At 38.0% G+C, this 26,512-nt stretch overlaps 1 protein-coding gene across 5 annotated transcripts in view; it reads left to right on the plus strand.

Moving 5' to 3' along the window:
• The window catches only part of Kcnip4 (potassium voltage-gated channel interacting protein 4), an 870,838-nt gene that overhangs the window by 688,249 nt on the left and 156,077 nt on the right, over positions 1 to 26,512 (plus strand). Inside the window, exon 1 of one of the 5 annotated variants that reach the window (XM_090343768.1) lies at positions 14,762 to 14,903. The exons of 3 other annotated variants lie outside the window; for them this stretch is intronic. In XM_090343768.1, the coding sequence (XP_090199894.1) occupies positions 14,792 to 14,903 (112 nt within the window). In that variant the 5' untranslated portion in view covers positions 14,762 to 14,791. Of the gene's footprint in view, positions 1 to 14,761; positions 14,904 to 26,512 lie in introns of those variants that run through there. One more of the 5 variants, XM_090343773.1, reaches the window with a different exon arrangement.

The raw sequence follows: 26,512 nt of genomic DNA on the forward strand, positions 1-26,512 counted from the left end.
TTCTTTTACAAATAAGGAGCTTAAAACCCAGAGTGGTCAAATGTTTATTACTAAATAATTCTTCATCATTTAACACACTTAGGACTTGAGCCTATTGTTCTGGATAGGAGTGCAATTCCCTCCTTTTCCATTCTGCTTCTGGAATTTTAGCTTGTATTACAAGATAGAAAAGTGGCTACCATAGAGAATCCTTCACTGACCCCAAAGTGTTTTATTCACTAAGTCTAGAACCAGTAGGGCCCAGAATTCACATTTTGAACATTCCCGATGCTGCATTTTGAATAGCATTTCTATAGATAAGCTTGTTTTTTTTTTTATTGCAATGTATAGAGGGGTCACAGTTACATTCACCAGACAGAGGATACATCATTTCTCACACATGGACCCCTTCTCATGTTTTTGTCCCCATTTTCCTCCCCCAACTCCCTCCCAATCACCTTGCTTCCCCCTTTCCCTTTCCTATTTCAAATAAACATATATACAATATACCAGGTTAAAAAGTCAGATACAGTAACAATATGAGATTAATCAAAGAGCAACAAAAGAAGAGAAATAACATAGCACATTACAAACAACAATCACATAATACTAAGCTCCTGTTTCCACATCCTGAAGATTCTTTCATTGCTCTTTATTGGCCAAGAAGATAACTCAGATGTTTTCATTAATACTTCACTCTTGGGAAATGACTGAGAGAGAAAGATGAGACTAAGGTTTTATATGGGACACAGTATTGCCTGGGTTGGGATGCATACTATTTCTCCTTGGCTGGTTCCTCCCATTCATACTTGAAATGAAGGTGTTAGATTTCAGAACATACACTCAAATGTGTTGTTTGTAAACTACAGTTTGCTTGAGCTGCTGTATTGCTAGTTCTATTTGGAGATTATGGATTCTACTTTGAAATCTGCAATGTTTAAGATGAGGAATTAGCACAGGAGCATTTACTTTGTGTAGTGGGAAATTGTGTACTTCTTTCCATGGAGGAGACAGCACTTGTCTGTAGAGACAGTACACTAAATGAGTTTGAAGAAGCTAACACTTCTATCTATTTTCCTCCTCTAAGAGGGAAACTGCTACTTTGCTCCCACATTCATTTGCTCAGTGCACAGTTAGGGTTCCCTGCTCAGATTTCTGTAGACAAAACAATAACTTCTTAGGAACAAGGAACTTACTCAGAAACTTACTATTTTAAAATAATTTCTAAGGAAAAAAATTCTCTTACTTTGGCTTTTTCAAAGAAGAAAAGAAGGTGCAGAAAACATTTAAGCAACCATTTTTGAAGAAAAAATAATAATAATAATAAACCCAAAACACGATCCCTGATTCCTAATCAGATTAGATTGGATCCCAGCATCACACATTTTGTGTGGAAAAACAAACTTCTCTCAGTTTCCTTATCTGCTAAGTGCAGATAGTAACACACTGGCAGAGTCTATGTGTGAGGGCTATATCATCCCATCTTGAACAATGACAGCTATTCAATTACTCCTGTCTTTTCCAGAGCATGGCCCATTCTTCTTAGGCTCCTATTTGTTTACAGTATGTCATTGCTTTTTCAGCCAGAGAATCAGGATCACCAAGGAGACGGGAAGTTGGAAGGGTTAGCTTAAGCACAGAACTTGAAAGGACCTCACTTTCCTCAACTATGCAAAGCAATTCAACTATGCCCACCTCACATCTGAAATCTACTTACAAACTAGAGAGTGCTCCCCATTTTACCACATGATATTTTCAGGCATATGTAGTAGTCTTTGTGTGTGTGAGTGTGTGTGTGTGTGTGTGTGTGTGTGTGTGTGTGTGTGTGTATGTGTGTGTGTGTGTGTGTTAGTTGTTGAATTCAAGACATCTTGTGCTTGCTAGGTAGTTCCTATGTGGCTGAGCCACACACATCTTCAATCCTTTTGTGATAGTCTTATTTTGAGATAAGCTTTTGCAACCCCACAGATTATATGCTCTTTTTCTTTTTCTTTTTCTTTTCTTCTTTTACTTTCCACTATTCCTGGGATGACTCATATATGCTTATTGTGTTGAGGTGGAATTTTGCAAACTTGGCTGTGTATGCTGGCCTTGAATCATGTTCCCTCCAATCTCATCTTCCCAAATAGTTAGGATCACAGGGTGTGAGATCCTTTTGCTAGTTTAAGCACTCCAACTTTTTCGAAATTGACTTACGGACGATATGTATAGCTTTCCATAAGAAATTTCTGAAACAAATTTTATCACATTTTCTCCTAGAGGAGGAAATTTTTTATCCTTTTGCATTTCTATATAAAATATTGAAGAGTTCCATATTACTTCCATTTATGTTAATTAGGGGGAAAGGAATCATATGGACTTATGAAAGTGACTTTGGCCTTGAGAAGATATATTGTCAATGTTCATCAACTCATTATCAAACTGCAATGTCTGGGGTTTTCTCCACATTGAATGACAAAGATGCCTACTGTCATAGAGTTAAGTGAGGAAGATGCAATGAATACAGAAATATATAGTTTATATGACAAGAGTAATATCTATGACATATGAACAATTTGAGGAGAGATGAGGAAGAATTGGAAATGGAAGACTGTTGTTTTTGGATAAGGTACCTAAAGGCTTCCGAAGGTTGAAGTAGAGGAAAGGTAAGTGCAAAGGCTTTAAGATACCAATGTGTCTAATAGGATTAAGAATGTACATGAAGAGACCAGGGTGGCTGGAGTGAGGAAGAGAAGCATAGAGAGTTGCGTGATCTTGTAGTTATTGTGAAAGCCACTAGGTCTCCCTGATTTACATCTGTAATCTTTGCTCTTTATGAAGTCAAGATTAAAAGAGTTGTGGTCCCAGGCCAGCCGAGGCCAAAACAATTCACAAGACCCCATCTCTCCAGAGAAAACTAGATATGATGGCCTAGGATTGTCATTCCAGCTCAGCAAAGAAGTATAAAAAGGAAGATCATGGTCCAGACCAGCTGGAACAAAATGCAAGAAGACCTTCCTTATCTTAAAAAATAAGCTGAATAGGACTGGGAGTTTTGCCTAGTGATAGCGTGCTTGACAAGCATGCATAAAGACCAGGGTTCAATTCCTCGGTACCACATACATAGAAAAAAAAAAGTTGTGCTGAGGCTCAAGTGGTAGAGATCTAGCCTTGAGAAAGTCCAAGAACAGTGCTCAGGCCCTGAGCTTAAGCCCAGGACTGACAAAAAATAAATAAACTGAATAAAAACAGTTGGGGTTATAGCTTAACTGATAGCAAGCACAAAGCCTTGAGTTCAGATTTCAATATATAACATACTGTAATTTTTTTTAACTTTCTGTAAAAAAGTAGACATCTATTTGGAGAGTTTAAAAAGAAGTTTCATGACTCTATTCATGTTTTTTAAAAATGTTTTGCCTAGCATTTCTTTCTATAGGGTAGAAAAAGTAGAGGTAAAAGCAAAAACTGAGATGTGACTTACACAACAGCCAGACAGGAGTGTAAGGTGGCATTGGTCTAAGCTATGACAATATGGTAGTGAGGACTGGCCATTAGGTTTGCTAATGGTTCTGGTGGTCCAGCCTTTTACCTAGGATCTCTGGGGTTACCAACCTGGGGAATTCACCGTACTAAGGCAAGTGGAGTTAAAAAAGAGTCTGTCTATTCAATACAGTAAGAGCATTTCACTTTAAATGCCCATAGCACATGTCCACATTTCATTTCTCCTTTGCACCAACTTCTAATGACTGAGTTCTCCAAATCACTCTGGAAGAACTAAGGTGCCCATACTAGCAAATTCCCAGGTATGATATTGCAGGTATTCTTTCCTTCTTGCTGCAAACCTATACATGTCACTGTTTGTTTATAATGTAATTAGCTTTACAAATAAATGCTTCACTTTCAACTATAGATTCTAGGTTTTGGAGAATGATTCCTGTGTCATGTGGACTTTTCATCTCTATTTTTCCAGGTTAACTGGTTTCTCTTATCTGCAGGTGCTATTAGATTGTGTCACCCATACACATTCTGTTGTCTCCATGTGTCCAAGGCATCCCAATTTCCTTCTCACTTGCATTTCTGGAACAGCTCCTTAATCTATTAACCTTTTGCTCAGCCACCTTCACAACTCATTCCCAAACATTTTTTATGCAACAACCATATTGACTTTCCTAAAGTTCACAAGTGATTACAACTCTTTAGTCTGAAGAGAGAAAAACAAGCTCCTTTAATGGATTTAAAAGAGTGGTAATGATCTTCTTACCATAATAGCCCTGTACCTTGAATCATAATGTATTTCCTATTCAACCCATGCACCCTGTTGTTTCTATTCAAACAAATCCAGTGTGTAATTTCATCTCTCATCCTTTGCTGTTTGGCCTACTGATTTCCCCCACCAATAATATGAATAATATGTTATCTCCATCCCTGGATTGATACTGTTTTTTTCTTTAAGATGTAAGCTAAAATGAGACCTTTGTCCAGATTCCAGTCTGAATTGCTATGTCTGAGGAGATTCTGGTTGATAACAGAAACATTTCCTGCAGTTCTCATTTTTTCTGCCTATCCTAGTTGCCTGTAGGCTGCAAGATGTTGACAACTGTCTCACAGGTACAATGTCATGTCCCTGGAAATTGTGTTGATAATTCAGCAGGTGCTGCCTGCTCTCATTATATTGTGTTAAGTTGCTTTAAATTGTCCAAAGGAGTGTAAGCATTTTATAATGCAGTAAAACACATTGTCTCACTTGTGTTAAGATATTGAATCATCCTCTGTGGATAATTTCTATGCAGAAGGCTATTAATCTTGTTCATATCCACAACTGTGTTCTAATCTCTGGCCACTGATAAAGACATGAGTGAAGGTAGAATATTAGAACAATTGAGATATGGATTAAATGCCATCATTTCAGACTAGAAGATTTCTTCAATAGACCAAAGACTGAAGATGGACTTCTTATCTCATTTTTATGGGATTTAATATGGACATAGGCTTTTATTGAATATTGTTTCTTACATTAGAAAAAGGAATTCTCTTCTACCCTGAACTTCCAGGCTCTGTACATGTACAAATGTTTCCATTCACACACCTGCTCAAAGCTGGTTGTAGAACAACACCTTAACATTAAGAATTACATATAAGATTTCTACATTTGGAACAATGGCTCATTCACGCTTGTACCTCTTCTCCTCTCAAAATGTCACTTTCTAAAGTATCATGAGATCTCTCTTCACTAATGCTTGGACACAACATCTTGCTTCTTGCAAGTTAATTATTTGTCCATGTGTTCTTTTGTACATTTCTTCCCAAAATATTGAATCCTTTCTTGTCATTTCAATTGTCATCTCTACCATAGAGATGTATGGAAAATTTTTGTTGTTAGTGGTGGTGATTGTGAGGCTTGAACTCTCTGTCTGAGCACTATCCCCAAGCTCTTCAGCTCAAAGCTGTCACCCTACGTCTGTAGCTATAGCACAACTTCCAATTTACTAGTGGTTTGTTGTTGATAAGAGTCTCACAGACTGTAGTGTCTGGGCTGGCTTTGAACTGTGATCCTCAGATCTCAGACTCCAGAGTAGCAAGGATTATAGGTGTGAGCCACCATGCCTAGTGAAAAGTTGGTTTTAACCTCATCCCAGACCTTTATCACTGGTTCTGGCTCCTCAGCCACAGTGTTGTTCCATATTTTAAGTTATTGTTTCATTATCTCTGCTTAGATTCCCTTCTGCTTTCTCAAATACAGTTTTATTGAAATAGTATAGTGCAACCAATCTTTACCTCCTTGAAGGTCCTGATTTTCGGTTTTACAGAATGTAACAAGATGGTGAGCTGGTCTTTCTAGTGATTATTTTCCTCTAAAAGATCCCACATCATGGGACTAGATGGCTGGACCCTGTTGCACTAGGCAACGTGCCTCCTAATCTCAGCACTGGTGTTTTCTATAAAACACCATTGTGAACCAAGCTGCACCCTCTGATTTGGTGTAACAAATGTGCATAGAGAAGTGAATGTGCTAAGGGAAACCCTCTCAAGAAAGCCTCAGAACATTTCCCTGTCAATCAAGACTTCCTGTGTTCTGTCCCGGCCTAGGTCTTGTATGTTCAGTTCCTGGATGTCATGAGCGCGCTTAACTTCTTTCCAATCAGTGCCTTTCATTTCTTTCTTGGGGCTGAGCCAACATTGAAAAAGATGATCAGTTTGGGTCTTCTTTGATGTATTCTGACTTTGATGCTGCCATGTTTGATCAAGGTCATCTCAGATTCTTTCCTGGTTCCTGTGCCCCAGGCCTTTCTTCCTACTGATAGGAACTCCTGCTTAGACTACAGCAAACAAAGTACTGCTTTCCCAGGCTCTGGATTCTTTTCTCTTTTGATGGTGTTGCTTTTATTTTACCAGGGGAAACAAGTAGGATATTCTATGATCACCCTCATTACCAGCAGCCCAGAATTTCTCGTTTTTCTCTTCAGCACTTAATGCTCTTAACAGACATTTAAGATTCCTCATCACTTGCCCTCCTTCATATTTCCCAGCTGTTATTTTTTCCTTATCATTTCTTTTCTGTTTTTCATTTCTTTTCTCTTCTCTTCTTTTTTCCTTTTTCCCTTTTGAGACATTATCTGGCTATATAGACTAGGCTGGCCTTGATTTTTAAAAAATTTTTCTGTCTCAATCAAATAAGTGCTGAGATTACAAGTATATACTACCGCACCCACCTGAAGAGTATCTCTTGAACCCAACTATTCTATTTAAAAAATGAGCTAATCTTCTAATCTCTCATCATGACCATTGCTGATACAACTCAGTCTGAACACCTGCATAACAGATGGACCCTATCTTTTATAAAACATTTATTCATCAAATGTTAGGGAAAACCTGTCATTGTTCACTTCTAGGTGCTAGAAATGGTGTGATGAGTGGAAGGTCTGCATGAAGCAAGTATAGGAAGAGTGTAAAAGTGAATTCAGTAACAAATATAGAGATAAATTCAGGAACAGCCATGTATGTTATGAAAAATATAATGCACTGAAAAGGCAGAGAAAATATTTACAATGGGATAGTCAGACAAGGACTTTCCAGAAGAGAACCTTGAGCTCAGAAGTGAGAGCTGAGGAAGGTAAAAACATACAAAGGAGATAGCTGTGGCTTTGTGCACAGAAAAATTCCAAAGCACAAACATCACTTTATTTATTCAACTATATGGGGAGAGAACTGAGAGCAGATGTGGAGCAGCTGAAGTTGGTCTGAACTGAATGTGGCAGTACTAGTCTCCAGAGTTTCTCTGGCAATTACGGTCTGAATGGTCTAGAGACACATAAAGAAAAGCTCCACATCTCTGGCCATAAAAGAAATGCAAATCAAAACAACTCTGAGATTCCATCTCACTCCAGTTAGAATGGCCATGATCAAGAAATACAATAGCAACAGATGCTGAAGGGGATGTGGCCATGAGAGATCACTACTATACTGTTGGTGGGAGTGCAAACTCGTTCAACCACTATGGAAAGCAGTATGTCCGTTCCTCAAAAGACTAAACAGAGAGCTTCCCTATGACCCAGCAATTCCACTACTTGACATTTACCCAAACGTCCAGAAACAAGGACATACTAAACCTACCAGCACAACTATGTTCATTGCAGCATTATTTGCCATAGCAAAGATATGGAACCAACCAAGATGTCCCTCAGTAGATGATTGATCATGAAGATGCGGTATTTATACATAATGGAATTCTGTGCTGCTATCAGAAAGAACAACATTGCCCCATTTGTAAAGAAATGTAAGGACTTGGAAAAAATCATATTAAGTGAAGTAAGCCAGATCCAAAGGAACATAAGCTCAATGGTTTCCCTCATTTGTAATAATTAGTAGACATCTAGGACTCTCCTAGCAGAGGATTGCAATAGCTCAAACCCTGGATACATAAGGCCATATAGGATGAGGCCAAAATAATCAACCTCAAGGACATGGAAGCAAGAGCTTAATTATGAGTGACTGTTGTTCTTAATGTACTATGTTCTTTTCTCTCTTCTCTTTATTTCACTTTGCTTAATCTCATATTGTTACAGTATCTGACTTTGTTATCTGGTTTGATATATATATATATATATGTATATATATATGTTTATTTGAAATAGGAGGGGGAAAATATGAGGGACAAAAACATAAAAAGGGGTATCAATGTTTGTGAAGTAATGCACCTTCTATCTGGTGAATATAACAGTGATACCTCTACACATTAAAAAAAAATTAAAGTTTTAAAACAAGAGCTAGAGGTGTGCCTCCAGTGGTAGTATGCCAACCATGCATGGCATTTGTGACCAAACAAGCCAAGAGAGTAATAGATCCAGCTGTCAAGCCCTGTAGCCAGCACTAAAAAACAAGCAAACAGACAAAAACAAAACCAATCAGGCCGGGCAGGATGGCTCACGCCTCTAATCCTAGCTACTCAGTAGGCTGAGATCTGAGGATCAAGGCTCAAAGCCAGCCTGGGCACAAAAGGACCTGAGATTCTTTTCTCCAGTTAACCTCTAGAAAATGGGAAGTGGCGCTTGGCTCAAGGGTAGGGTGGTAGCCTTGAATTGAAGAGCTCAGGGACAGTGCAGAGCCCGAGTTCAAGCCCCATGACCCCCCCCACACACACACAAAAAAACAACAACAACAACAACAAAAAAAACCCTCAGTACTTTTTCTGAGAATGTGCTATGTGCTGTGATCTGCCTGAATGCTCAGTTCATTAATCCATGCATAAGAGTAGATACTTTGGGCAGGGAGTTTGGCCTAGTGGTTAAAGTGCTTGCCTAGCATGCATGAAGACCCGGGTTCGATTCCTCGGTACCACATACATAGAAAAAAGCCAGAAGTGGTGCTGAGGCTCAAGTGGTAGAGCTCTAGCCTTGAGAAAGTCCAAGGACAGTGCTTAGGCCCTGAGCTCAAGCCCAGGACTGGCAAAAAAAAAAAAAAGAGTAGATATTTTATTATCCCTAATTTAGAAAGCACCACACACTCAGAACCAAAAGATTTCTGTAGATATAGGAGAAGTAAGGAATGCACATTAGGAGAGGAAGCCAAGTACCTGTTCATAAACTTGATCTTACTCCTGATTTTGATTGGTAGAAGTAAACCTTCATAGCCTCAATTAAAAGGGGCTATTGTAAGGAACAAGAAAACAAAATAAAATACACATAAACTAAGAACAAAATGGTTGTGAGATATAGATGTATGAGAAATGCTAGAGTTGGTTTTAAATTCAGTTATGGACACCAGTGGGCCATTCATAGGTAACCTGGAAGAATCTGTGATAGATCTTTCCAGGATGGCACCCGTCATGCCTCACGGCTCTGTTCCTCTGTGGAGGGTCCTTGTGAAAGCCCACTGCCTATGACTGCCATACTCAGAGTACTGTACTCTGTAAGTAGAACTGAAAAACCTCGGGAGATCTTGGTTAATTTCTGGTTTTATCAGTGCTCAGATGTCTAAGCCAGTTAATTAGGGTGTCTTCTGGGGACACCCTTCCTCCAATTATGTGTCTAGGACTTTATAATCTTTTGTGATTCTCCTGGAAACTGTAAAAGGAAAACATTATCCTGCTTATGGTTCAGTGACTTTCCTGTAATTCATGATTCAGGCTCGCCCTGGATTTTTGCACCTCACCACTCGAATCAAAGATTGTCCTTCTGTCTATTCATCACATCACTTTTTTTCTAAATTGGTTAGTGGTCCTCTGATATTTTTAAGTATGTGTTTGTTGGGGTCCGTTCTCTGGGAATACTGGAAATTTATAATAGGACTGCTAATTCAAGCTCTCCTTTCCTTGTCAAAGGCAAGATGTTTTTCCTGTGCCCACATTCAGTGTCCACTAGGGTGTTTCATCTTAAGTTAATGCTTTTTTATCTTTAAAGAATATGTTACAACTGTATGGAATGCAGAATAATTCCCTTTTGATATCTATGCCCTGTTGAAAACTCATGGTTGTGTTAGGTTATATGTGGCAAGGACATTTTGTAATGAGTGAAATTTATTAGATCTTCTGATTTTAGAACTTCTAGGTAGTGAATTTGTGCTTAATGCCATTGAATTTGTAGCAATACATTATAGCAGCACTAGGAAACTAATACAAACCAATTCTAGCCTCAGAGACATGTGGTACAATGATGGAAAATAAACAACTACAGGCTGGAGTAGAGATCTACTATGAGCTTTGGAAAGCATATAAGATTTACAAAGAGATAGACTTCTATGTCTCTATCCTTTGTATATGGATATGGAGAATATGTATATGTGTGCATATATTCTGTTTTTGCTTGGATTATTTTTAAAATACAATTTAATCCCTTTCATCAGAGTTTCAGAAATGACTTTCATCTTCACTGATTGCTAGTTCATAATGGTTGCTGGAGTGCACCAGTGTTTCTGATTTGAAGAAACAGCACTCACAACAACAGTCAACAACTGTGTGTTCATTCATAGTAATACTGACACCTGTCATAGTTGTTCCTGATCTTCATGGTTACTTTATATATCTCTTTCATGGAAATTTTCTTGATCTTCTAACTAAACATAATTTTTATTTTTTTGCAATACATAGTCCCTTCTTAATTCTATTCTAATTATTCCAAAGGAAGCTTGACTCCCTAGAAGTGGTCTAAAGATCTGGCAATGCTTCATTGGCCTCAGAGGCCTCATATCTAGGAAGTGACTGTGTACCAAGGCCATCTGAGTGGCATGTTCTTTTTTCTTTTTTTTTAAATTATTGTTGGGGCAATGTACAGAAGGGTTACAGTTACTGAGTGGCATGCCCTAAACATCTACTTTGTGCTTAGCTCAGCACTGCTGTAGAATGTGTGCAGCTCTGTAAGCTTGGCAAAAGGACCTTGTTCACAGGCCTCACCTATTCTTCCAGTCAGATAAGAAGAATGATCTGTGTGATTCGTACTTGTACACACAAATGAAAAAGAGGGAGAGTAAAAACATGGAGGATGTTGGACGGACATTGGCAGAAGGGTCTTGAGCAAATACACAGCATTCTTTCCATAGAGTCCCTAAAGCTCTCTATAAAACTAACTAAGAATGATTATCAAAGTCATTCTGTGCCAATGGAAGAGCAATGCTGTGTTGTTTTCCCAAGTTCTGCTGAGACGTGGGATAGCAGAGCTAATGCAGGTCCAAGAACACTTCAGTCAGTCTCTTGTGATGATTCCCTCATAAGAATGCAGAAAGGCTAGCTGGTAAAGTGATAAATGAGGTCAGGGAGGCACTAATGAGTATGAAGAGAAATATGGAAGGCCTAGGGTCCAAGTGAAGAGTCAGGGCCAACGTCCAGACATAGCTAGGGCAACATGACCTGTTCTATGCTTTCTTCTTCCCTCAAATTATTTTCTCTGGTCTCCTAACATGATTCTTAGGAAAACTGGCAAGTCAAGAACGGCAAAAGTTGATATCACTGAGACGATTTATCTTCTCATGAAAACTTCAGGTTCCCTTACAAATAACTTGACCATTGATTTATCCAAAGATCACCTACTACTCATGCTTTGATCAAAGATAATTAGGAAATTTCATGATATATTAGCACAATGTTGTTAAAAGTTTCTTAGGATGGAAATGATTTTTCTACTTTTATTTTATCATCAAGGTGATGTACAAAGGTGTTACTTCTTGAACACTGATACCCCTTCCCATGCTTTTCTCCCCCCAGCAATAAGATGGAAATTATTTTTCTCTACAGTTCTTTATTAGAAAGGGAAATTGATTTATGAATGCATTGGGGCACTCAGACTAGACTCTGTTTTGTTTCATTGTTTAATGAACATTTATATATAATATATTTATATTAAAGAAATGTATTTGAAAAAAGAAATCTATTCAAGATATACTTACCAACCTTTCAGACTGAACTCTAAAGTGAGGTAGAAGAGCTACTATTCTTTTTGACACAATGGTTGAATAGAACCATGTTCTACTGAACATGAACTGAGTTCCCTGAGCTCTTCAGTTCAAGGCAAGCCCTCTACCACTTAAGCCACAGCACCACTTCTGGATTTCTAGTCGTTAATTGGAGATAAGAGTCTCACAGACTTCAGTGCCTGGGTGGCTTTGAACTCAATCCTCAGATCTCAGCCTCCTGAGTAGCTTGGATTAGAGGCATGAGCCACTGGGGCACGCCTTTTGTGTCATTTTTTTTTAACCATAGTAGAAATTTCAAAGAGAAATGGCTTAAACATTTCTTTCCCTATCATCACTAAGACCAGCATTACTTTTACTAACTTGCTAGTGCAACTAAACAATAAAGTATCAAGATGGACACAGGTTGGGCTGATAGATAAAAATCTATCTCTCATAAACATATTATCCAAAGTGGAAGGATCCCTTATAGTGGCCAACATGTACTCCTGGGACCCAAAGGAACAGCACGGCCCTGGGTCTAGGGTGACCACTCAGTTTCCATGGGGAACAGAGAGAAACAGTCATTTTTACCTGAACAGACTCTTCGGAGTCTGTACAGAATTTGTTCTTCCATCAGAATTCTGTTAAGTCCACAGCTGAGCAGTGCCACTCATGACTGGATTCATCACTTAGTCTCAGTTAATTCTTAAATCAAGCATGAAAAGGAACCAAGGGCATTCTCCATTTAAACAGAGAAGAAGGAAACTCAGAACTGGAAGGTCCAAAGGTCTTTACTTCTGAAGCATAAGTAGGGCAGACTGCTTCTAGTAATGGTAAAGCCCCCAGCCATTACTGGTGTCTTCCCAAGTGGAACTGAAGTCTTCTCTTGCTTCCCATTGGGTCTGGCAATGACATCTACTCCTAAGCTGAGGATACATTTTTTTTTTTGAAACTTTCCCATTTTGCCTGTCCCCCTGTTAAATTGAAATTTCCCCAAAGAGGAGCAGTAGACACTTCATTGTTTTATTATTTAAGTATCATGTATACTTCATCATTTCAGCTTCCTACATCTTTGTCAATAATGAAATATCCTGTTACCTTCTAAGGTCGATGCCCACACCTTGGAAATTAACTTGGCGGGTAACTTCTCTTTGCTTCCGTTTCCTTGTCTACGAAATGAAGGTGATCAGAATTGCATACAGGGCTGTGGGGAAGAGCTGGAGGTTGGTCAGACACTCTAGTATTAATGAGCACATCACGAATGCTCCATATATGTTAACTATTATTGTGGTGAAATTTAATTCCCACAATCCCAGTTCCTTGTCAGTGGTGAGCTTTCGATGCAGGGTTACATTATTGTCATCAGAGAATGGGAAGTGTTATTAGAGAGTAAGTTTCTTGCAGAAGATCATATAGCAGAGAAGAAACAGAACCTGAATGCAGTCCCAAGTGGGAGGTATGAATGCCCACAGGTTTATGGTGAATGACAAGTGGATAGCCAGTCAGTTGACTCTTCCTGGCGTCGTTGCGCTGGGTTTCAGCAGAGTGGAGAAGACCAATAGAATGAATCATGAATCGGTGTGATTCAGGCACAGCCCAGAGACCCTGACATTTCCCACAAAGCTGCCTTGCTTCATAGAATGTTCTGAAATGCGATCTGCATCGGCAACCTTGAGACTAACACCACCCACCCTTCCCAGTTGATAGGAACCATTGGCTTGTCTTGATTAACAAAACATACTCTGACATCTGCTGAGCCAGACTCTCCACAAGGGAGCGTGTGGAGCAAACAATGCCCCTGGTTTGTCATCATTGTGTGTGTGTGTGTGTGTGTGTGTGTGTGTGTGTGTGTGTGTGTGTGTGTGTGTAAAAAATTGAAAGAGGCTAAAACTGGACCTATAAGAGACTGGGCAATGATCGGTCCAGCACCCTAGAGGGTATTTCTGAATATTACTTTAAAAAGGTGTCTGTCTGCCTATGTCACCTGCCCTGCATCCATGTTTGCCAACAGAAGGACTAGATCCCTCAGTACTGCCCTGGACTCTTCAGCTAGGACTTGAATGGCAGTTCGGAGTTGGAGAGTGGGAAATGTCAGGAGTCTCAAGAAGCGCTTGTCTGAAAAAGTCATTTAATTGTTTTATTCTTGCACTTTCTCCCTCCTCCTATTCTACCCCCCCAAAAAAAAACCAAAGCTAAATAAATAAATAAATAAAATAAAACTAAAAAAAAAACCTAAACAGTCCCTAGTTTTTTCACCTAGGCATTTCTAAAAAGGAGTATAGGCACCTGCCATTAGAATGGATTCTTTTTTTTGTTTTTTTTTTTTTCCCTTGCATTCAGAGTGCTAGCAGGCTGAGCTATCTTCCAGGGAAGGCTCTGGGGAAAGAGAGCAACTGCTTAAAAAAAAATAAGAAGGAAGAAAGAGAGAGAAAGAAAAGGGAGAGAAAGAAAAGGGACAGCAAGCTAGCTTCAAGCTCCAGTCATCAGCGCATGCAGGGCTTGGACAAGTTTCCAGGGAGTGTGCCTTCTCCTCTACCTATGCCACAAAGTCTCCTTTCTAGCCCCGAGGTCCCCTGGCTGCTCTGAAGACTGCTGAGTACTTACTGGCTGCAAGCGCGGAGTCCAGAAGCTGGCGGGCTGTGCTTGCGTGTGTGTGCGCGCGCTGGGGGCAGGCGACACAAATGAGAGGGGCAGCATGAGAGGCTGGATTTCAGCCCAGGTCTGTCCTCACCCCGGGGGGCCGCCTGCTTGGCTTGATAAATCTGTGAGGAGCTGCTCAAGTCCCCCTGCCCCCCTTTACACACACACACACACACACACACACACACACACACACACACACACACACACAGAAGTCTTTGTTCCAAGCCCTACGTGGTTGCTCGGATTCTTTAATTAACTCCCTCCACTCCTAAAGGGGTCCGGAGGCTGGGATGCTCTGCAGCCTCAGAGGATGCTGACTCTTGAGTGGGAATCGGAAGGACTGCAAACGGTGGGGATTGTTGTGATTATATGTGCGTCTCTGAAGCTGCTTCATTTGCTGGGACTGATTGATTTTTCCGAAGGTAAAGTGGTCTCTTCCAGTCCTTGCCTTAGGTTAGGTCTGGTTTCCAACTGGATGGTCCAGAGGCTTCCGAAGTTATGCAGGCTTAACTAACCCAAAGCCAAAGTTGTAACATATGCATGGCTTGATTGACATAGGGCAGCCTAGCAAACGCCACATGTCAGATACTGGGAGGGGAATAGGTTTGATGGCATTTTCGTGCTATCTGAAACCTATCCGGGCTTATAGCATTTTGTTAGGATTTCTGCTATGGGGTGGTGACACAGGTTGGCTTTGCATGGTGAAGGTGGTGTTTGCTGCCACACCTAATGCCATTAGCGATTCCATTTCTCCTATGAACTCCAGATTTGTGAGGGAGATTTCTGAGTGTGTTTCATTAGTTACGAAAGTGCCGTGGGGCAGCGGGAATACAACTAGGTTTTTGTTGTTGTTGTTTTAATGTGATGTAAACTGGTTAGTTGTGGTGTAAAATTGATTTAACTGGGGCTTGCAGAAAATGTGTTTTGGAACACTTCTGCCAAAGTGGTCCACTGATATTTCACCACCAGCCACTTTGATAGTTGTGTTCTGACACAAGCCCTCACACACAAGACAGGCGGGGGAACACCAATAAATATTTTATCCAGCTAATTGAAAGTGTAATTTTGCTGTCTCAAATTAATTTCTTATAAAAAGATATCAGAGGAAAAAGTTGATTAGCTTTGTTTAACTATGTAAATATACATCAGTATATGTGTGTATACAAAAGCATGAACACACATATATATATATATAGAGAGAGAGAGAGAGAGCACAGGTATGCAAATATATAATCAAAATCTATCCTTAATGCTACTGAAACATCAAAAATGGACCAATTTTAAATTAAATAATTTATGTCAAGTCTATATCTGAATTTGATCTTCCTAAATAAGAAGATAGTGTCCTAGATACTTGCTGATATTCTTTCTAGATATGGATATATGTTGTGGCAGAATTATGAATATTCATGTCTCACATTCTGTATCATGTAAGGAAGGAGGAAGATTTAAACCTCTCCACATTTGTTGTAACCTTTCTCACTTAGGACATTAGGTCTGATGACAAAGATGACAATATAACTAAATCAATACAATACACAGGTTGTTTTTGTTAAACTTGTTAATAATGGTCATTGTATCTTATCCATTCTTCTACAACTCAGGTTTGTTATGCTCTAATTGTTCAGACTAGCATATGAACATAAGTTGTCATGTCATTTTTGACTTCTTATAAATTTCTTCAGTCGATGGGAACTTTTTAAGCACAATGAAATATTATAAGATTAAATAAAAAACATAGAAGTTAGGTTTTCTATCTCACCTTATATAACCCAGAAATTTTATCTCTAGAAAGAAACCATGCAGAAGCAAACTTCTCAAAATGTTTAACAACAGTCTTTCAGATTTTTTTTGATACTCCTGACTCAAAACCTTTGTGTCAGTGACTTCATGCAGTGAAAACAAGAGAATATCAACTTATTTTATGGGAATGATTGACTTTTCCATCATTTGGTCAATTGGTCATTGTGAATTTGTTCCCTCTGGAAGCCAGAGCTCTCAGAGTTAGTGCTGGAGGTTCAGGATAGCTTATTGCTGAGGTGGATCTCCATGGTCCCACCAAGGAGGAAAACAAAGCAGACAATTCTCACATCACTGTAAGATAGCACATAATTGCTTTATTCCTCATAATTGGAATTACAGAAAATTGGAAGTTCACAGTCTCAAGTGAAAGAATCATGGCAAAGATTCAGCTTCAAGTTGTATTTTACTTAAAATGGTAAGTTTTCAGGTTGCAGCTTCGAAGTTTGAGTTCTAACAATATGTAAAGTAGAACTGCAAACCTAACTTCTCTCAGCTAGAATCAAGGATGTTTAAGTTGGTCGGAAATGCCTTTCTAGGGATGAATATCAAGTCATATTCATATTCAAATCCAGTCTACATTTTTTATGTGCTCAGATAGACACGTCTATAGATCTTATGTGAAATACTGTGGAATCAATGTGCTATATAAGCCTCAATCATGCTAAACTATGTGGATGCTGGTTGCTAACATACAAAAGGTAAGGTACACATTTACTTGGCCAACTGACTTCTTTAGTTGTTCTGGAGTACATGTCAGAAGTGCTGGCTTGCCCAAACTTCTTGTTTTACATAGACCACAAATGAATGCACACCAGAAAGGGTAATTAATTTATCAGAAGACAAAACTAACCCTAACCAAAGACTACTGAATACATATAGTGCTTCTCACACTTCAAGATACTTAATGTTTACTCAGGACCTTGTATTTTTGAGACAAATATTCTACCTGTAGGTATAATATGCCAATATCTATTTTTTGTTTATTTTCATATATATATATATATATATAACAATACTTTCTAGCCTCTCAAGTAGCGGTAGCTAGGATTACAAGTGTGGACTATTTATCTAGCCATCTGAATTTTTTTCTTTTTTCTTTTTTGTCAGTCATGGGGTTTAAATTCAGGGCCTGGTCACTGTCCCTGAGCTATTTTTGCACAAGACTAGCACTCTTGCACTTTGAGCCTTTGAGCCACAGCTCCACTTCTGGTTTATGAGTGGTTAACTGGGTACTTTTCTGACTGGGCTTGCTTCAAATTGTGATCTTCAGGTCTCAACTTCCTGAGTAGCTAGGATTATAATCCTGAACTACTGGCACCAGCTAAGCCCTTCAGATTCTTGAGTCTTTCCTAACTGGACACTGAAGTCTAGAAAAATACTTGAAAGAATATATTATTAGGAAAGAGATCATGCAATCCCACTTAATTTCTCTAAAGCTTATTACTCTACCCCCAAAGCAAAGACAAAAGCATTAGACATAAACTAGCTAAGGCAGACTATTGACAGTTTCATAAATTAGGACAAAGACATGCCAGATGGTCTTCTAAGCCCCTTTCCTTGTAAAGTCTGAACGACTCATTCAAGAATGACAAGTCCAAATGGTATCCACTAATGACATCTACTTAGAAAGTAAGAATGCTGGCCTATGTCCTCTGTCCTATTTTCCTTATACTATGACAATAGTAAAACAAAGTCAGAACCTGGGCTACCAGCCAAGTAAAAGTTCAAAAAAGAAAAAGATATCTAAAAGTCAAGCAATCTATAATCCTAGCCACTCAGGAGGCTAAGATCTGAGAATCATGGTTCAAAGCCTGCTGGGCACAAAAGTCTGTGAGATTCACCTCCAATTAACCACCAGAAAACTGGAAGTGGAACTGTCAAAGTGGTAGAGTGTTACCTTTTAGCTAAAGAGCTGAAGAACAGTACCCAGACCCAGACTTTAAGCTCCATGATCAAAATACACACACACACACACACACACACACACACACACACACACACTCGACATTGGAAAATTACTTTCTGGCTTTAAATAATAAAAATGTGGACTAGAATTATTCCTATGGAGATAGCCAAACACTTCCCTGATATTGTACTGCCCACCAAATAGAATAATAAGACACAGAGAAAACTGGCATTCTGTTTATGTCAAAATTAAGATGACAGAGCTCACAGTGGAACCTCAAGCTTCTTTTAGGCGACAGTGAGTTTTGATGTTGCCTGAGTAGGTAATGATACTTTAAAGTCATCATCATAACCTATTTCCTCTGATGTAGTTTTGAATATCAATTAACATAGAAAATACTCCTGAGCCTATCTGATTGGAAGGTCTGTATTAATGTTGCGATAAAGTAGTATTACTTTGGTATTATCATCTCTAATGATGAAAAAAACAGGTAAAGATAGAGAAGTGGTAAGAAAAACCATTTCCCATTTTAATTAGTTTCTGATTTTGATAAAATCCTATTAAAGATCCCTTTTTGTTTAAATCCAAGATTTTAGAAAGCAAAAGTAATTTGTAAGGAGGATTAGAATGACTAATGAAATTTTAATATAATGATTTGAGGTTTTTAACACATATCCACTTGTTAATAAGGGGAATTAGGATGAATACTCAAAAGATTTATCCTCTGATTTCATAGTTTAGCATGTAATTTATATATGCCATACTGAATTCTGAGTGAGTGCAAGGTCATCTGGGTGTCAATTGAAATAGTCAGAGAGCAAAAGGGAATTTCCTTTGTGAGCTTGCACACTGGTAAGAAATTTTTTTTTGGAATTCATTTCTGTAACTATTATTTTGTATGATCAGAAGTGCAGACGAAGAGTGGTAAGAGATCCTTTGCCAAACAAGACATCAGGAACCACACGCTGGAAAGAGACAATGTGGAAGCATAGGTGGTGTGCACCATTCTGAAAAAGGGACCTGGGAAAGTTCCAAAAGGAAAGAACCAGTGTAACGTTTAGAAGTTGGAAAATAATTTCCTAGTTAGGTATTGAAGGAAGTAGGTTCCAGACCGAGCTAAGAGCTTGCACTGTATCCTTAATCCTGAAGGGTAACCGAGGACTTACAACATTGGACTCAGTTATGGCTTGTAGTGCATGGGGCTCAGATTTTTTAAAATTTTTTATTAAAGACTTTATTAACATTGAGTTTTACATCATATTTCAAATGACATGTTTAACAAACAAGTATTCAAGAAGGGAATCTCTATATACAATCACTGGCACTTAGATTTTAGAACATAATCAAAATTAAGCTGAGGGTTTGTATGCCATAGATGCATATTAATCTATGTAATAAAACATTATGTCTATAGAGTCATAAATATTTATGTCTATGTAGTTATGTTTATATTTGCAACACAATGTCCATAACATTGGGTACATAAATATTGAGTCATCACTCTTGTACTGTTTGGATCTAATAGCCACATATTAAGGACACCATTAATGTGGCTGCAATGGGAATCTGAGGTGTAATGCTGGGAGTATGTATTTATTTCCTAATCAGTGTGAATCATTGACTCTAAGTCTTCAACCTTTTGGAAATCGATCAGTGTTTAGGTAGACTAGAGAGGAAGTAAAGGTGTGTTCAGAGCCGGAGGAACTGGCTCTGCTTCTGTAGCAATTCAGATGAGAGACAAGGAGGATAGAAATACATAGAGTTCTCTATGCAGTAAAACATTCAGAGTGAACTGTCAGTTTCCAGTTTATCCAGTCATTTTCATCTAATACAATATCCATGGTTTATAAAACAAAAACATTGAATTTTATTTCAGGACAGCATTGCTGGTCTTTATTTTTTTTCTTATGAGAAAAGAAATAAATGTGGAGGATACAGTTCCATTGGTGATGGAAATTTAAAAACTGGTAGATTTGTCTTACACCTTCCAAGGTCTTTAGTCACTTTCAATATTTTGCTTTGAAATGTTTTGTATGGAAAACAAAGCATAGAAAATAGCATAACAAACCACCCATGATATTCTTCAACCAATGCTGATAATTACCATTATTTTTTGCCCTATTTTTTCAATAATTGCTTACATTTCCTAAACATTTCCTGCTTGTCTATGATATATGCTATTTCAGTTACCAAGATCCTAAGATGAATTTCCTCAGGAAATTCTTAGTTGGTAAGGTTAATAGGAATATAGATAAACAAATCACGATTATCCATTGTGGTAAACACACCGATTCAAGTAAATCCAAGAGAAATGTAAAATAATCCATGTGGAAGGGATAGAAATGGTCAAAGGTAATCCTAAGGTAGAGGTAACCTCTAAGCAGAATTTTTATTAATGAAGAGAAATTTATCAAATTAGCATGCAAGCAATGTGTGTATGCAGCTATTATAGCTGAGGCCCTATAACTACTATAGCTAAGGGTGAGGTTATTCTATCTAGAAGCACAGGGACCCAGTATAACACACAGAATTCCTGGAACAACAACACAAAAGTGTATGAGAGTCGAATCATTACCACATTTACATTCCTTCCAGATGATAGCTACCTTGGCTCTTTAATGTAATATTTGGTGTATAGAAGACACAAAAATGAATTAACATATGCTAATAATCAAATTAAGGATTATCAGTGCCACTTTCAAATGTTCATGGTAGACCAAAAGTTGTTGACTACTTTATATCTTTACTTATTTTTCTGAGCGTAAAACTTTACCCAAGCATAATCATCTAGGACCATGGTCATCAGAATTCTGTAGCCTTGGGAAATACTTTCATTTGACACATAGAAATGGGAGGTGCAGCTTTGGAGAAGCTTGATTCATTATATAATTGAGAACACATTTTCCTTTTTTCAATTGTATTTTATTGTTGGGTGATATATAAATGGTTACAGTTACATTTGTCAGTGGGTACATTACTTCTTGAAAATTAATACTCCTTCCCATGTTTTTCATTTTTGATTGATAGCTGAAATTTAACAACTACGTATGAAGCACCTAGAAACAATAGCAGAAAGCAAGAGAATGTTTTGCTGTTCTTAAAGGATTCCAATTTGTCTAGAAACTAAGCAGCTCTGAGTCTAAGAGTTTTGATTCTAAGAACAACTCCTTGAGAAAAACCAGTGACTCCATCTAGGTGGAAGGTGTCTGGGAAGGTATTGTATGAAGGCAGTGACCTTAGAAAATCTCAGCATTTGAAACAGCAGAGACTTTGACAGGTGAGGATGGGAAGCTGGGAAAAAAGAAGCATATTTTATAAGGACAGGCAGCTTCCATAACTTTATTTTGAAAATCAAATTAACCCTATGAAAGTCCATAAATCTATTTGAAACCTCAGGTGTCTGCTCTAGACCTGGCAATGTTCTTCATAGTGATTTGCTTTAGGACTATTTTTTTTTCAGTGTTGCTTCTTTTGAGAACATTGCCTACCCTAGCTGAGAAAGTAGGGCTTCAATCTTTACTCAGGTTAGGAAGGTCAAAACAATGGATGAAAAAGGAGAGAGAGAGAGAGAGAGAGAGAGAGAGAGAGAGAGAGAGAGAGAGAGAGAGAGAGAGAGAGAGAGAGAGAGAGAGAGAGACAAGAGATACAGGATAGGAGATACATGGAGCAGATTAAAGTGTATTAGAAAAGATTTAAAGGGTTTGGGCCTAAGAAATTGCTTCCGCCTAAGGTTTAACAAAGAAGGGTATTAATGTGGACTGGAATCTGTTGTGCATCCAGAATGATTCTTCATCAGGTGATGTTAGTCCTATTTAAACAAAATGAAGACTGGACATTAGCTAGCTGTATTATTAGTAAAGAAGCAATACTTACTGGTCTTAGCTGGCATATAGGGAGATTCTTTTTGGTAGCATAAGGTTCACATTTTGATCATTGTTCCACATAATTGTCGAATGGCATTTTGTGTCTTGATGTGTCATGGGTGCAGAGTAATTATGTTTGTCTGATATTGACATTCTATGGCATTGCTTATATTCATCAAGGGAGCACCAGGACTGAGGTAATAAAATGAGATCACCTTCTCCTAAATGCCAAGACTGCTTTTGTCCTCATACACCAGCAAGAGGGCAGCCAGGATTGGGGAAGGAAAGTCTGTGATTACATAGGAAACACACCTGAGTTTGAAACCCAATTCACGCTGGCTCCGATGGCTCATACAGGTAATCTTAGGTACTGAAGAAACTGAGATTGTGGTTTCAAGTCAACCTAGGCAGAAAAGTCCATGAGACTCCATTAACAACTGAAAAGCCAGAAGTGGAGCTATGCCTCAAGTGGTAGGACTGTTTTTGAGCAAAAGAAGCTTAGAGTCAGCATCCAGGCCCTTAGCTCAAGCACCCCAGGACATTAACAAACAAAACAAAGCAAAACAACAACAACATCTGAATTCATTCATTTATTATTTTTTTCCAGTCCTGGGCTTGAGCTCAAGGCCTGGGTACTGTCCTTGGACTTTCTCAAGGTAGAGCTCTACCACTTGAGCCTCAGCACCACTTCCAGCTTTTTTCTATGTATGTGGTACTGAGGAATTGAACCCAAGTCTTTGTGCATGCTAGGGAAGCACTCTACCATTAGGCCAAACTCCTGGCCCTTAATCCATTAGGTTTAAGCAAGTCACTTAATCTTCCTGAGCTTAGCATCCCTTTTGGTAATGTGATGTTATGACATTTTTTCAGGATGCTGTAGGTCATATAAAAAGTGTAAGTGAAATATCTAGGTTTGTGTCTCTCCTAAAGACAAGAGCATCTGCCTTTGTTTTTATGTTCAGTGATGGGCATATGTTAAAATTCCCTCAGGTAGACTCATGAAACTTTTGAATGTCCAGTTAACTGGAAGTGCCAGATAACGGGGATTTCTTGGCCCCATCCCAGTTACTAATTCAATGGATCTGTGATAGAGATCTAAGAATTCAAATTTCTAATGATTTCGTAGGCTGCTGCTCTCCAGAAGTCATACTTTGAGAAGCACCGATTTAGACAATAAACCCACAAGGCCAAGCCCTTAATATCTACAAAGCATTCTTCACTGACTTATGATACTGTTGCGCTTTATTGAAGAGAAATGGTCAACTTTTCTTAAGTGTTTTAGGAGCTGTGGATCAACAGTCTGACATGGTATTAAAAAATCCTGGTATTAAAAAATCAGACCAAAATAATGCATAAAAATGGATACAATGGGTCCAGAGCATGGCCTAGTAGTAGAGTGTTTACTCAGCATTCACAAAGCCTTGAGTTTGATTCCTCAGTACCACATACAAAAAAAAGGCCAGAAATGGTGCTGTGGCTCAAATGGTAGAGTGCTAGGCTTGAGAAAGCCCAAGGACAGTGCTCAGGTTCTGAGTTCAAACCCCAGGATTGGCAAAAAACACATGGATAAAGAATTGTTGCAATAAAGCACAGATGTTCAAACTTGAGGTTCATATAATTTTCAAACTCAGAAAATATTTTTGAAGTTTTAAGCCATCATTTTAAATATTCAACAATCCTAATTGGTAAAAACATACAACAGGCTAGACATGAACTCCCGTTGAAAATTCTCCAAGAGACAGGAAATGTATCTAAATTTTCTGAGCTCTGAGTCTCATTGCGTGGGTAGACAGGGGTTTCAAGTATTTCTTTTTAGATTTGTAGAACTATCTGACAAATTAGCAAAGTGACTGCCATGTGTTACTGTATGTATTTATCTAACAAATTATTTTCCCCCAATTCCACATTATTTGGGTAAATTAGAGAGTTTATGCACATGAAGCTATTTACATGACTTCCTCATATGACTCGATGTATAAGTATTGAGTAAGATCATGTGATTTGAAATGAGGGAGAGTAAAGTTAAATTTCTGCCTTTGGATAAGACGTAGAATCAAATGGACAACACATAGACTCACTTCCTTGTATGTAAAATGCAGGATATAATACTAGCTACCTCCTAGTATTATTTTGAAAATTTAATTAAGTGATATTTTTAAAAGAGCTGGTAGACAGAGCTAAATAAATGTTGGATATTACTTATAGGGTTGATAGCATTGATGTCTTTCTTGTTTACCACGTACATCATCCCCACAAGCAAAAAAATTCACTCAATTCTCTAATAATACACCTACTTTAATGTATGTCTGAAATGCTTATTAGCAACTTAAAAGCATGATTTGGGATAGAATTGTATAAAGCACAAGAAAGCATACAAATCAGTTGGCTTATCAAGCTTCCTTGACTTTATATCTGTACAGAAATTAGAAGGGAACACTAAGGGCAGAGTGACCAATGGGGAAATTCTGTGACCCTTGAGCTAAATCTCTGTGACTTCTCAACATGAATCTTCATGCATCCTTGAAAACTATTGCCAACCAAGGCCTAGTTTAGTATTCTCATGCATCAACTTCATGTTGGTCCTGGTAACTATATGTATGCTTAACATTTTCTCTTTACCCACAATGTCCTCTGCACAAATGGTACCATTTCTTTCCCACTTGGTTCAAATTAAAAACTACTCTCTGTTTATTGTTACCTTTCTTTTCTAATCCAAATTTAATTGTGCCTCAGGCTCATTGAACACTCAATAGAACAATTAATTATAAAAGCCTTTATGCATTTTTCATGTTATTTACTCATTCATCTTCCCTTGACCAGGGGAAGGAAGCAATGTTGTACCTTACCTCTATCATACTCTTGAAGAATTTTCCTTGTCCTTGAATTGGTTTCAGTGTTAGAAGTGTAGACTGTCCACCAGAGTCCATAAATTTGTCTAATCTCCATCTTTTCTCTCTATTCTAATCTGATTGTGTAGTCTCACAGTAGAAATTGGAGGTGCTGTTCAAAATTCTTCCATTCTACCCATGAAAGAAAATCTCATTGTCTCTAAGTTTTATAGTAGAGATTAGTGTTAAAGAAATAACTACCTACTCACCACAACCTCTGTATTTTCTAAGAAGTCTTTTCAACTGTAAACTCTTAGTTCCTAATTCTTACTCTGGAAAGCATGGCTTTGAAGTCTCTTCCCATGCCTTGCCTCTGCCTATTTTGTGTGCTTCAGTCTCTTCTTGAATACTCTGTGGTAGTTCATGCTTCATACCTTTGCACTGGCTATGTCCCTTCTGGAACAGGGTCCCCACTAATCCTACAAATGCAGCTCAGCAGCCATCTGTTTCAGAAAATCTTCCTTGAACTACCTCTTTTATCCCAAAGCACTTACTCTCAGCACTTCAAACTACATTAAACTCTTGATTTCTATGTCTTTCTGTTTCCTCAAAACTCAAGTACCACATAGGGCAGAACGCTTATCTCCACAACCTCAAATGTCTTTTAGAGTCAGTAGATTATGGAAAGGCAAGTTTATTCAGTGGTTTTGACAATAAACTCAGAATTTATATAACAGTCTTGAATTAATATAACTTTCAAACATTTTTTTTCTTTTAGGCAAAACATCTCCACTCTGGTGATTTCAACATCCAGGGCTGGATAATTCTTATCTTAGGTGTTATCCTGCACATTAAAATATTATTGGCAGAATCCTTGATTTCTATTAACCAAATGCCACTAGCATTCTTCCTGGATGTGACCCATAGTATCTCTAAGCATGTCAAATGTCCTGAGTGGGGTATAGATAAAAATCTTCCCCTACTGGGAACCATGAAGTAAACCTTTGAAAATTATAAGTTTCACCTTAAGTTTGAACATCACATCCCTGAAACATCTTGGGAAATCAAAGCCAAATGTTCAGAAATGCATGGTTTTTCCTTTCAAAAAATAGTGAAAATCATTAAAGAGAGCTTATAAATATAAAACTAAAGAAATATAAATAATTCCACAGCTACACGCAGTTCAAATAATTAGCACCGATAGTCTTATTTTTTTATTTTTAATATGAGATTTCACCCTTAAACTTAATAATATTGTTAGTATGTACAAATTTTATACAGCTTTAAGTTTAATATCATAACATCAATAATGTTAGTATGTACAAATTTTATACAGCTTTAAATTTAATATTAGAACATCAATACTTTTGTATTAGATTACAAATATTCATAAATACTTAATATCTATATTTGTATTTTATGAAACTGCTTGATATTTTATTATACTAGTTGGAGAATATGTAAGTTATTTCTACAGCTTTGTTAGACTGAAAATTTCTGCAATAAAAATCTTTGTGTAGGGCTGGGCGTTTGGTCTAGTGGTAAAGTGCTTGCCTAGCATGCACAAAGACCCAGGTTCGATTCCTTAGTAACACATACATAGAAAAAAGCATAGAAATGGTGCTGTGGCT

This window comes from Megascapheus bottae, chromosome 13 (assembly GCF_031878675.1).
Source record: "Megascapheus bottae isolate mThoBot1 chromosome 13, mThoBot2.hap1, whole genome shotgun sequence".
NCBI classification, from domain to species: domain Eukaryota; kingdom Metazoa; phylum Chordata; class Mammalia; order Rodentia; family Geomyidae; genus Megascapheus; species Megascapheus bottae.